The sequence below is a fragment of the Stenella coeruleoalba genome (genome assembly GCF_951394435.1).
Source record: "Stenella coeruleoalba genome assembly, chromosome: 2".
NCBI lineage: Eukaryota > Metazoa > Chordata > Mammalia > Artiodactyla > Delphinidae > Stenella > Stenella coeruleoalba.
This window is the reverse complement of record NC_137147.1, coordinates 4,176,359-4,189,487: the sequence shown is the minus strand read 5'-3', so window position 1 is coordinate 4,189,487 and position 13,129 is coordinate 4,176,359. Positions and strand designations below refer to the sequence as shown.

The window sequence follows — 13,129 nt, the reverse complement described above, 5'->3', positions numbered from 1 at the left end:
TCTCACGTGGGAAAGCCCCTCAGGCCGGATCCAAACGCAGCCCTGGGGAGTTCCAGGCCTGGCGTCTGGGGTCTTGTCACATCACTGAGGCCACTTCAGAGCCGCCAGCCCGCCTCTCCTTCCTTGACCCCGGCCTGTGCTTTCTGCTCTCTTCTGCCCGTTTTGTTCTCAGGAAACGCCTGGCTTCAGTCATTGACACTGTAGTACGAGTGAGCCTGGTACCAGGTCTGTGACAGTGACGGCTGGAGGTCCCTGAGACCTTCCACAGTGGCTTCTTGTTTGCTGGACAGTGAAGGGGCGGACCAGAGTCCCCCACGACCATGCCGCCAGACGGGGCAGAGGCCTTCCCCCACCCTTGCCTGCTCTGCCACTTCCTCCCTGAACTGGCTGACGGCGCGGCTCCAGGCACTGTCCTCCAGAAAGGGCTTTCAGACGGCTGCCTGGAAGCCCGGGGTCTCCCTACCTTCCCGAAGCCCCACCTGCACCCTGGGAACTGTTCCGAGGACACAAGCCTGTCCAGGCTAGGTAGAGGGGCCGTCGTCATCACCTTCACGGCCACCATCGTCCCAGGGACGGGATTCCTGTCGTGCGCCAGGCACCTCCACTGGCCACACACACGAAGACACTGGGGGATGTGGCTTGTCCGGGTTCCCTGAGCCGGGGCACAGCCCAGCCAGAACCCTGCCGGGCCCTGCTCGCTGAGCCTCAGTTCCTAGTCTGAGAAATGGGCCAGATCCTAGTATCTCTCACTGGCCTGTTTGGAGTATTCGACGCGAGGCTGGAGCTGACCACATATGACGCTGGGCTGGGCTGGGCTGGGCTGGGGGCTGAGGCCCACCTCCCGCTTCAAGGAGCCAACACCAGCTCCTTGGGAAGGACATGCTGGCCGGGACCCAGGACAGAGCCCTGCCCCCCAGCACCTGCTGCAGGACCCCGACAGATCCCCGAGGCCCTGTGCTGCCTTCAGACAGAATCTTCCAGAGGCCTGAGCATCACGGGGCTCCCCCGGGCCCAGTGGTCCCTGGAGTGAGGTCTGCATGGTGTGCAGAGCCTAGAGCGGAGGGTGGGGAGGTCCCGGATGGCCAGGCCCACGTGGAGGGGGCCGGGGACGCGATCCTTACTGGGTGCCTGCTGGATGCTTTCCCCGTGACAAGGCGAAAGAAAACTCGTGACCATGACCGCTTTTCCACGGCCGGGGAAACCGAGGCCCCGAGTGGGTGGGCAACCTGCCCAGGTCCTTGAGCTGGGTCCCCCTGAGCTGAGAACTCCCCGGCTGCACTTGGCCCAGCAGACCCCAGAGGAAGGGCTGGTGGTCTTCAAATACCCAGAGCTTCCCTCCAGCCACGCTGCTCCCTGGCTCTCCCTGGAGAAAGGCAGGTCAGGTCATTGGAGGCAAGTGACGCGGAGAAGCATAGGTGCAGAGGGGGAGGTAAGACGGCCTGTGTCCAGCCCCGGCTCCTCCCGTGACCTCCCCTCGCCTGTCGCCTCCCAGTGCGCAGTAGTTCCGCAGCACAAGGATGACACCGACCCGCTGGGGGTGCACAGGGATGGAGAGTTAGAACAACTCTGGTAAGCACTCGGCAAGCATCAGCTCTCTGCTACCGCTCAGGATCTTATTTTTAAAAGAACCCCTCCGTGCAGGGCGGCCATTCCGGGAGGGGCCGGGACGAGATCTCCACCACCTGGCCCTGCAGCCCCACCTCGAGCCTGTGGCCAGGACAAGGCCCTCAACAGCCCATAAGGACCCGCCCTGGTCCCTGGGGACACAGGTGGTTTGGGAGACGAAGGCTAGCAGCGAGGTGGGGTGCCGTCATCCTGACACCTGCACGACCCGATCCCCCAGGACGGCCGAGCAGGTCTCACCGAGTCCTTCTTCCCACCTGTCTGAGGCTGAAGTGTGTGTGTGGGGGGGGTGATGATGGGCTACTTAGATTCCAAGACCTCAGTCCAAGCCCAGACTCCCCAGGGGGCCCCGGGGCAACTCAGAGCCTCAGTTTTCCAACTCCATAAAATGGGCAGCTAGGAAGGACGTGGACCCACCCGTCTGCCTGACAGGACTGTGACATCCGACCTCACGTGGACGTGTCTGAGGTTCAAAACTTCAAAAGAATCATCATATAAAATCCCGCGGTGAAACACCAAGGTCTCTGCCACTGGGGGTGTGATATTATTGTTATCATTGTTTACTCGTGCGCACTCCAGAAATAGCCTGCCTGCCCCAAAGCCAGAAATCTCATCCTAGAGCTGCATTCTTCGGGTGCTTAAGGTCTTTCCCGTGACAGTGATTATGAAAGGGGGGTGATGAGGGAACTCGGAGGGGGTCAGCCAGAACTTGTGAGGAAATGGCCCATCAAGGAGAAGGGAAGGGGCCCCAGCAGACCTCTGTCCAGCTGCCCCCTGGGGGATGGGCGGGGGCTGAGACTCACCGGGCTTGGAGGCCTCTGGGGGGAAGCAGCTGGGCCTCCATGCTTGCCGCCGCCCACGCGAGTCTCTGTGGCCCGGCCCGGCCCCCCTCTGCTTGCAGCCTCCGGGGCCACCTCCGAGGACAGCTGGGGGCTCAGGGCCAGGGTCTTCTCTGGGGCTGCAGATTCTGCGAGGGGCTCCCGGGCCAGGCCTGGGTCTTGCTCGCCTGGGGAGGGCTCCGGGCTGCGGCCTCTGGGGCCCCGGAAGGCCTCCAGGGTCCCGGGGTCCAGAACCCGCACGGCGACCTCATCCAGGAATCTGGAGAAGGGCAGCCTGGCCTCCTGTCGGCGGCTCAGCCGGGCGAGAGGGCCGGTGGCAGCCCTGCTGCCAGTGCCCAGGGGCTCCGGGATGGACAGCGGGCCAGGTGATGCCTTTGTCTCCTCCTGGCCAGGCTGTTTCAGCCAGCTGGGGTGAGATGGTGGGCCCTTGGGGTTCTGACCTGAGCTGGGGCTCAGTCTGCAGCTTTGAAGGTCCTCTCTGCAGACCTCCTTCCTGGGGGCTTCGGCCCTAGGCTCCACAAGGGAGCCGTGGCCATCCTGTCTGCGGCTGCCGGGGTCAGAGCCCCGTGCCTGGAAGCCGGCCCCTGAGAGCATCCTCCTTGGGCAGTCCAAGGCCAAGCCTCTCCAAGTACCTCACTGACACCTACTTCTCTCCTCCCACGTGGCTGGGACCCCTTTGCCCTCTGTGGGGGGCGGCGGCAGGGCCACCCGTCCCTCACTGGCCAGAGTGATCAGCTGAACGCTCGCCCCCATCGATCCAGAGAGCACGTGGCAGGGGGCCTCCCGCCCCCTAAATTGATTCTCAGTAAATAGGAGCTGGACTCCAGGGCTTAGAAAGTGCTAGAGAAGGGAAGGTCATGTCCTGGGCTCTTCATCTGCCTGGGGAGGCAGCCTGCACTGAATGAGCACCTGCTGTGTGCCGGGGGGCGGGGGGAAGCCCTGGGCTGGGCCTCACACCCTGCACTCCCCACGTCTCCTCATCTCTGCCAGGTGTGGGGTTGGGTGCAGGGACATGGGTGAATATGGGGCCTGAAGGAGGGGAAATTAGAACCACAACCATCTGGCAGAATGGGAGGGTGTGGTGGAGACTGCTGGCTGCCCACTGTCCTCCCACTCTTCCTTAGTGAAGAACCCTCCTTTTATTCTGGGAGGCAAGATACCCAACTAAAAGACTGCATTTCCCAGGCTCCTCTGCAGCCAGGGGTAGCCAATGAGATATAAACAGAAATTACTGGGTGTGACTGCTCCTTAAAAGGGATCAGAAAGCTTGGCTGTGCCCTTTTTGCTCCCACTCCCAAACTCTCCTGCTTCTTATCTAGAACATGGAAGTGATGGTCGGAGCTACTGCAGCTGTTTCGCACTGCGAGGCAAACTTGAGGCGGAAGCCATATATAAAGGCTGGAGGAACAGAAAGACAAAAAAGAACCTGGGTTCCTGATGACCACTGAGTCATCACACTAGCCCTGGACCACCTGCCTCTGGCACTGCCTTAACTTGACAGAAATAACCCCCTGTCTTACTTAAGCCCTGGTTATTTCCAGTCCCTGTTACTAGCAGCTGTGTGCAATTCCTCACTGATACACAGGGGATAAGGTTAGGAACCATGGTTGACAGCGCTACGAGGCCAGAGCCTTTGGCACATGGGGGCCCAGGGTGCAGTTAGATGGGGAGTGAGGTGGGGAAGAATACCCCAGAGAAGGGCCAGAGCCCTTGCTCCTTTGCGTGAAGGGAGACACACAGATCCCTGGCATCTCAGGAAGCCAGGGGTCCACGCAGAACTCCTGGGATACAGCTGCATGAGTCAAAGGAAGGCTCGCTAGGGGGTGGCAGCCCCAGGCTCTTGGCCATGATCCCCAGCCCTGGCTTCTGGTGCTGCTTGGAGGATGGCCTAGGCTCTCTTTGGCACTGCCGGCTCACGGCTGTGTACCTGGGGCCTCTGCCCATCTGGCAGTGCCGAGGTGCCTCACATCAAGTGCTGGGGACCCTTCTTTTCTGAGCTCGGCTGGACACCTCTCTGGACGCCTCACAGCACCTGTGACTAAATGTCTGAAAAGCTTCATGAGCTCACCTGCCCAAGACAGGGGTGGAAGCTGCCTGGACCTGCCCTCTCCCTCTCCCCCTTTCCCCCACTGTACCCCTAGCCGTCAGGCCCTGACTATTCAGCCTTTCTCACACCTGGCCACCTCCCTCCATCTTCAGCATCACCTTGCTGGTCCCAGGTGCCACCATGTTTCATCCGAACACCTATAATCACCCCTCCCTGGGGTCCCTGACCCCAGCTTGGTCCACCCCACAAACGAGCCAGTGTGAACTTTTAAAATCACAGACCAGATAACCAGACAACATCACACATTCATACGCCCTGCAAGGCCCCAGTGTCTTTTCTACCCTCCCCCACAGACCACTCCAGGAACTTCCGTCTAGTTCCTGGATGTGCCAAGCTCTCTCTGGCCTCAGGGCCTTTGCACTTGCTGTTCCCTCTCATCATCTAACTCCCAGCTAACTTTCAGGGCCCCAGTTCAATAGCCTGTCACCTTCCTGGCCCCAGTTCAACAGCCGGTCCCCAGGCTATTGAACTGGGGCCCTGAAAGTACATGATGCTAGCATGTACCCATTCACACCTGGTCTGATCTGGACTAGCCCCAGATCAGATCAGGCACCCCTGCAGCAGCCTCTCATAACCCCTGCTCTTCTTAACATGACGCCTACCTGTAATCGACATTGCAATTATTTGTTTATTATCTGTATCCCCCTAGAATGTAAGCTCTACCCCAGCTCCCCGCACAGGGCCAGGCACATAGGGGGCACTCAACAAGTAGTTCTCGAATGAATGAGTAAGTGAGGCACCCCAGGTCCGACTCTCTCTTCACAGGCATCCCCAGCCTGGTGTGGGCCTCCTCTGGGCTGGGCACTGGGCAGGAGAACGTGGGGAGTCAGGGGTCTCAGGCTCTTTGGAAGGCCACAGTGCTCCCAGCCACTGCTGCAGGCCCTGGAAGGCCACCCCTTTACGCATGGACACCCCCCTCCCCCGCAGCAGTCATCCAGCCCTGCTTCATTACTAGTGGGAACTGAACTTGGAGGCCGGCAGGTCCAAGGTCAAATCTACCTCCAACACCCCAACTGATCCTGGGCAAGTCACGTCCCCTCCTCATTGCCACGTGGGGACACAGCAGTACCCCGCCCCGGGCAGTGATGTAGTGACAGTGCAGAGAGCGCGCTGGGTGTCTTCAGCACAGAGCCTGGCATCTCGTGGGACCTCAGAACCCATCAGCCCAGGGCTCTAAGTTGGCCATTCCCCTACTATGTGCGGTCACAGGAATGTGCTGGGGGCCCTGGCCAGCCGGTCCTCTGAGCCTCTCCCAGAGTTGCTGGCTGTATCAGACAAGTTCCTGTTGTCATAACAACCCCCTGGCTGTCCGCCGCCTGGGCCCGAGGCCCCGGAGGATGCTGTCGGCTGCCACGGCTCGCAGCCTGGGCCTGCTCACCTCTTAGCAGCCCGGGCTGCCTCTCCTGAAAGGGCTTCCGGCTCCCCTGCCTCTTGACTCATCTGCTCCAGCCCCGCTTCCTGAGCCCCTACTGTGTGCCAAGCTCCACACCATCGCCCAGATCCTCACCCAGTCCTGTGAGGGGGGACAGCCGTGAACTGTCTTATGCTTAAAGGAGCAGCCTCTCACGGGGGGCAGGTGACTTGTCTGAGGTCACGTGGCTTGGAGGCGGCAGACCCAGGATGGGACCCCCAGAGGTCAGGCACTCATGCCCTGTTTCACTCCTGGACCCCCTCAGTCCCTCCTCTACCACCCAGACCCACCCTGCTCCCAAGGATGGGAAGCTGGTGTCTGTGAGCTCCGAGGGAGGAGGGACCCAGCTCCTGGTTGCCTCCTGGGGCTGGAACAGGAAAACCCGGCCACAGGGCACTGGTGGGACCCTGCAGCGGGGGCTGGGGGGTGGGGAGGGCAGGCTGAGCATTCGCTAAGAGCTCCAAACATCACCTCACTTATTCTCACGGCACCCCCCAAACTGGGCCGTGCTACCCTATTTTATGGAGGAGGGCACGGGCTTCGGGGGCTGAATGGTAAACAGCCATGGCCTGCCACAGGCCAGGGACTGCAGCCAACACCCACAGAGCGCAGTCACCTTCCAAGCCTCCCTCAAGCCAGCGCAGAAGTTCCTATTACCATCCCCTGCTTTCATAGATGAGGACTTTCCGGGTCTGAGGATTCGCACACTTTTCATCACCCTGCCTCTGCTTCTGGTTATTTCTGTGCTGGCCTCAGAACCCTCGAGGGCGGCCACAGGCCCCGCATTCATGCTCTGTGCCGTCATGCCTGCACTCTGAATTTGGCCCCGGCCTTTGTTCCTCAGAAGGGGGGTGCATTTGAGCCATCCAGACCTTCCAGAAAGTCTCCCGGGACAAGGAGCTCCATGCAGGAGTCCCCGCTGGTCACCTGTCTTTACAGAAGGCTATACTGCGGCTTCATCGTTCCCTGAGCATGTCTTCCAGCATAACTGGAGAGGCCTCATGGCCCCCTGCCCTCTCCCCAGCTCTGCAGCCTCCCTGCTATGGGATCACGGAACAGGAGGGACGGGGGGTTACATGAAAAGAGGCTCCACCCATCCATCCCCGTAACCATTCATCTGCTAGCACGTACCCATTCACGCCTCAGTGCGTCCTTCCGTGCCTGTACGTGCCATCCGCCTCCCATTCACCCATGTATCCATCCTTGTCATTTGTATCTCGTATCCACACATCCATCTGTCCATCCACGGTTGCATACCTCCACTGACGTGTGTCTATTCGTGCACTGATCCACCCTCAAGCATGTCTCCATCCACTCTTCCTGTACCCATCCATTCACCCATCCGTTCTTACATCCATCCCCTTATTGACATCATTCAAGTCCCCATCCATCCAGCCCGGCATTCACGTGTTGCTGCAGTGGCAGCCTCCAGGCGCATGGCCTTTGGGGGCTGGAGCCACTGCTGCGTCCCCTTCCTGGCTGGGGGCGGGGGGACAGTGAAGGTCCCCGTCACTCTCCTAACACCTGCCACACTAGTCAAGGTCCATGTCTCCTGGCGGTAGACTGAGATCTTGAAAGGTGAGGTCTGTATCAGAGTCACCTAAGTGGTCCCAATGAAAGGGGCAGAGGGGTACATGGGGAGAGCGCGCTAGGGGGATGGAGAATTCCTTCATTTATTTGCTCACTCAGCCATTCATTCCTGTAATATTGAACCAACAGAGACAGCTCTGGCCAGCTCTTCCCACCACCAGCTACCATCGAGGGCCTGCTCTCGGGTCACGGAAGCCACTCCTCTGACCGAGAGAGGTGTTGTGCCTCAGACAGTGAGCCCCAGAGGGGGCAGGGCCTTGCTCAAGGTCACACAGCAGAGGAGGAACTGGAACCCGCGACTCCAGACTCCTATCCAGGCCTCTCCTCCAGGCTAGTGACCTGCTCTGCGGCAGGAGGGGGAACCCGGAGGGGACCCTGGGGGTGATTCTAGGCCAACACAGTGAGCCTGGGGTCACCCTTGGATTTGTCTCCAGAGATCTTTACCTGCTGTGAGGGGAGGAGACACACACACACACACACACACACACATGCCGACCCATGGCCATGCCCTTGACCTCCACACTCCAGCTGGACTGACCCTCCTCTGATCCTCGCACGCCCCCCTCTCACCCCCAGGCCTTGACTCAGGCTGTGCTTCTCAGGCTCTTCCACCCCTCCCCTGTTCAACTCCTACTCACTCCTGGGCTTCACGAGCCTCCTGGGATTTGGGAAATTGTGAACCATCTCCAACCAAGCCCTGGATCCACGGACTGCCCTCCTCCCCTCTCATTCATTCATTCTTAACCATCCTTAAGTGCCTACAGGAGTAGGGGTGCTACTTCAAAGTGTTGCCGGGGAGACGATGCGTGAAGATGTTTATACCGGGCCTGGCACGTAGTAGGTGCTCAATAAGTGGCAGCTACCTGGGGCCAGACCCTGTACCCAAGGGTCTTTGAGAGAGGATGGGGTATCGATCACCTTCCAGACTGCTTTGACTCACTTCCGCTCCCTGACCCGGAAACGACCCACTCCCCACGCCCGGCGCATGGAAAGCCAGACCCACACCACTGAGGCTCTAGGCACCCCTAGCCCTGCCCACTCAGCATCCCAGGTGCGAACAGCTCCAGGTTCTGAGGATAAGAGGAACTCGAGCGCAGGAATCTATAAATATGAGACAATAGCTCGGGAGGGTCCCTCTGCAGCAGCGCAGCCTCCCCTCGCCCGGCGCCAGCGCTTAGCAGCCGGGAAGAAGCCGCATCTGCCACTGTGCCTGCTTTTCTGTGCCGGCCTGATTATAGTGAGACTTGGGGAAATTAAGGGTTTTCGGGGACGCTGCCAGGGCCCAGGCTGCTGCCTTCCCGCCCTGTGCGTCACAGATGCCAGCGGAGCCGCCTCCATGGGCCACTTGCCCCAGCCGGCAGGGCCGCACCCGGCGTGCCTGGGACGGCACACCACAGTGTATAAGGGGCTTTCTTCCACAGTCCTCCCTGGCCCTGGGAGTGCAGAGGGCTCTGCTGCAGGCAGTGGGCAGGGGAACTGGGGCCCGGTGAAGGGCAAGGACCTGTCCCCGGCCCCAAAGATCTAGGGCACTGGGGCCTCCATAGGAGCCAGGCCCATGGAGACCCTGTCCTGCTGGCCTGGGGCCCCAAGGCCTTGACCCCTGGTCAGCTTTCGGTCTGCACAGCCCAGGTCTGTGGCTGACCTTGGCCATCCAGGGCTCCTCCTTTGTAGGCACAGCTCATTCTGCCACCCCCGCTCACTCCTGGGTGCCTACTCTGCTCCCCTCCTGCTGGTCCAGGAGGCTCCAGGATGTCGCCCACGCTGTTCCTGCCCCAAAGGAACCACACTGGGGATGGGGTGGGGCCCAGACAAGGAAGGAAACACCTCTAAACCAGGCAGGAAGCGGAAACGCTAGGGCAGCAATTCCCATCCAACAGGGCTGGGGTTCAGGGAGGGAGAAAGCTCCAGTGGAGCGGCCCTGGCCGAGCCCTCCCCTCCCTGAGCCTCAGCGGCTTCGCTTCTTACTGAGGAGAAGGGGAACACCTGCCCCGCAGGTGCCGAATGAGACCACCGAGGGGGTCTGGGGCCGGCGCAAGCCCACGCGCTGCAAACGCTCAGTGAACCAGCCCCTGGTCCAGCCTCCTTCCGGCTCCTCGACCTCTCCCAGGCGGTCGGCCTCACCGAGCCCTGACCCCGGGCAGGAGGGGGCCTGCCTGCACCGCGGCCACCCGCCGGGCACAGCGGAGGGTCCCAGATCCCTAGGCCCCGCCCTGCCCCCCTCCCCCGTCCCACCCTCCCTTTCGCCGCAGGGACGCACGTGTTGGGGGGCGAAGACCCGTCAACTCGGGCCCAGGTGCTGAGGCCGGCCGCGTGGGGGGCAGGGCAGCGCGCTGAGGCCGAGTCCCCGCCCCGCCCCGCCCCGCGAGCGCGCCCCGCGAGTGCTCCCCGCGGCCGGGCAAGCGTTCCTGTTGGGGCCTCGGCGCACCGGCACCGGAGGGAGCGCCACGGGCGGGGGAGACGACGCTGGACCGTCGCCCCCCTAGCGGGAGGGGGCACGCGGGCCGCCTCCGGCGCCGCGCGGAGACCGCCCTGCCGCGTGGGTGGTGCCCGCCCCGCCTCCGCGCCCGCGCCCTGCCCTCCCGGCTCGCAGGTACTCACCGCCCGGCGGAGCCGGCCCGGCCGCCGGCCACCCGTCCACATGGCCCCGGGGCAGCCACGCCGCTCGCCGCCGCGCTCGGGTCCCGCCGCTGCCGCCGCCCCCGGCCCGCGCCCTCCCCGCCGAGGCCGAGCGCGCCCGGAGCCGGCGCGGCCGGGGCTCCCCCACCCCGCCCGGCTTCCCGCAGGGAGCGCCCGCCCCCCGCCCCCAGCCCGGCTCCTCGCCAGCCCCGGCCCCGCGCAGCCGCGGCTGATTCAGCGGCTCCCCCCGCAGCGCCCTGGTGGGGCGCACTCGGGGGCCGCGGGGCCGGACTGGGGGCGCGGGGCGCCACGTGCGCACGGGAACCGGGGAGGGAATGGCGGCGGGGCAGGGAATGAATGAACCTGCGTGAGCATGAATGGCAGAGCGCGTGAATGAATGAGTGCGGAGCGTGCGGGAGGAACGAATGAATGAGGAATGAATGCACGGGCCGAGCTTTGAGGGAAAGAGTGAATGAGCCCTTGAAGGCGGGAACCCTCAGTACTCACCTGTCTAACCCATTCACACATTCACTCAGTCCATCCCTCAACATTTATTGAACACCTCGTGTATACCAGCCCTGCTCTAGGCCCTGGGGATACTCCGCCTCCTGGAGCTCACGCTTCCCAGATTTAGAAAATTCAGGGCGAAGGGTGCGACCCGCCGACTTCCCCCTGTCCCTTGCTCTGCCCCACTTCCCACTCGGTGGCCCACTCCAGCACTGCAGATGTCTGCCCCACTTTCCCTCTCTGCCTGACCCGGCACACGTGTGCCAAGGTAGCCAAGTGATGGGGGAGGGGCACTCCCTTCCCCCACCCCGCCAGCAATCAGGAAGGGGAGGTGGCCTCTGGATGGGTCAGTGTTGCTCCGGGAACCTCTAGCTGGAGCACCCCTATCCCTGGCCCCAGCGGAGCCCAAGGCTGGCCCTTTCCTAGCCCTGAGGAAGGGTGCAAGGCGAGCCTCAGCCCTTCCTCCCTGAGGCACTGGGCAAGGTGACCTTGCTGGTCCAAGCCAGGCCGGGGCCTCCTCAAGAAGCAGCCTCAGTTCTGAGGGCATCAGAACCCCCTGGGGGCAGCTGGACAAGTCTGCCAGCCCACCCAGCCCAGCAGCAGCCGGTATTCGAACCCTGGAAACAAACACAAGGGGGCCAGGAAGGATCCTGGCTGGTGCGAAGAGAGGTCACAACGCACAGGCACTTGACTCGTGTCCTCCCTCAGGACCTCCGGGCCCATCGTTCACACGTGTTTATATAATTCCCAAGCACATGCTACCAATGAATATATTTCTTGACTTTTTTTCATCATATGGTAAAACATACACACAGAATGTACCATCTTAACCATTTTGCAGCGTACAGTTCAGTGGCCTTAAGTACATTCACCTTGTTGTGCAGCCATCCAGCTTATATTTTATGTGTTGTGTACTTTGCAGATTCTATTCACTCATTTAATTAGGGGAGTAGGTTGCGACATTCAGGCATAGGACAGTGCTGTGAAAAGGCATTGAAAGCAAGGGAAGTGAGAAAAACAATAAAAGGAGACAGGAAAAAGGAGCCAGCAGCTGACTGGAGGCATGAATGTGGAGGCAGAGTCCTCTCTCTCCTCCCCCTCAGGCCCTGGGGACATTGTTGAGTAACAAATGGAGAAAGGGAGGTGCAGGGCGGGGTGAGCGTCAGAGGACAAGCTTCTGTCTCCAGGCGGCACACAGGGTCTACGATCCGGACAAGAGGAGAGGTGGCGGCTCCGTGACCTTCACTCCTGCCCTTTAGGGTTCTGACACCGTTCAGGCCACAGGCAGGGGTGGGAGTGGCCCACAAGAGGCAGTGGGAGCCCAACCCCCCACCCGCCAGCCCTAAGGTCCCTGCCCTCCCAGGTCCCAGGGGGACAACAGTAACGGCGGAATGTGGATGAAGTGTGCACACAGGGCTCTGCCCACATCTCCTGCCCAGACACTGGTCCTGCTCAGATGGTGCCAGAACATTCGCCAGCAGCCCTGGCTCTGCTGCTGCCAACGCTGCAGATGGCTGGGGAGGCGGGGGAGGGGCGGGGGCGCCCATGCCCAGCTCTGGCAGCTTGCACCCTTGAGCTTGGGGCCGGCTTGGGGAGGCCCCAGGAGAGCCCTTCCCCCACGCTGCACACCTAATCCCCACCCAGCAAGCCCTCTCTTCTCCCCTCCCCCAGCTCACTGGTGATGGGAAGGAGGGGAGAATGCCAGCACTGGCTGGTGGGGGGGGGGGGTCTCAGTTAACCCCCATGGGACCTTGTGAGGGAGGTGGCACTAGCCCTCTTGGGCTGATGGGAAAACTGAGGCTCAGAGAGGCAAAGTCCCTTGCCTAAGGCACTCAGCAAATAGGAACTAAGCTGGGATTTAGTACCTTGGTCATTCTGGTCAGATGTTCACCCCCATTCACATCTCACCTTAGGACCCACCTCTAGGCATCTCTGAGGAGAAGGTCCAGTTGATGCAACCTGAAGATCCTTGCAAGACGGGCTGGTCTGGAAGGGCCTCTGAAGCCAGTGTAGCAGGAGCCTGGAGCATCAGTGGCATCCAGGCAGGCTTCCTGGAGGAGGTGGGGTTTCAGGTGAAGGTGGGAAGAAGAGATAAAAGTGGCAGGGCTTGGAGACCATGCCCTGGGGCGGGGTAGGTCCCTTGTCCCCTGGCCTCCTGCCCTCATTTGGGCGTCTGTGGACCACCCTGGCCACAATCCCTGCCCTCTGTCTCTCAATCCCATTCCCTGGTTTTATCTTCTTCATGGCTCTTGCTAATCTCTGCGGTTACCTGATTTACTTGTTTCTGTGTGTTTACTTGATCTCCCCAGCCGGAGTGTGTGCTTTGAGATGAGAGGAGGGGAGCTGGGGAGGAGAATGAACAAATGAGTGGAGGAGTGATGGAGGGCGGGGAGGAGAAGGAGGGAGGGTTGGAGGAGGCCTCTGGTTGCGGTGGCC

At 61.5% G+C, this 13,129-nt stretch overlaps 1 protein-coding gene across 3 annotated transcripts in view; it reads right to left on the bottom strand.

The window, feature by feature from the left end:
• Positions 1–10,210, bottom strand: part of BEGAIN (brain enriched guanylate kinase associated) — a gene marked incomplete at its 5' end in the record, with an annotated part of 44,405 nt that extends 34,195 nt beyond the window's left edge. For all 3 annotated transcript variants that reach the window (XM_079913789.1, XM_079913791.1, XM_079913794.1), the window contains one exon: positions 10,169–10,210. In XM_079913789.1, coding sequence (XP_079769915.1) covers positions 10,169–10,210 — 42 coding nt within the window. The remainder of the gene's footprint in view (positions 1–10,168) is intronic.
• Between the last annotated feature and the right edge of the window lie 2,919 nt (positions 10,211–13,129).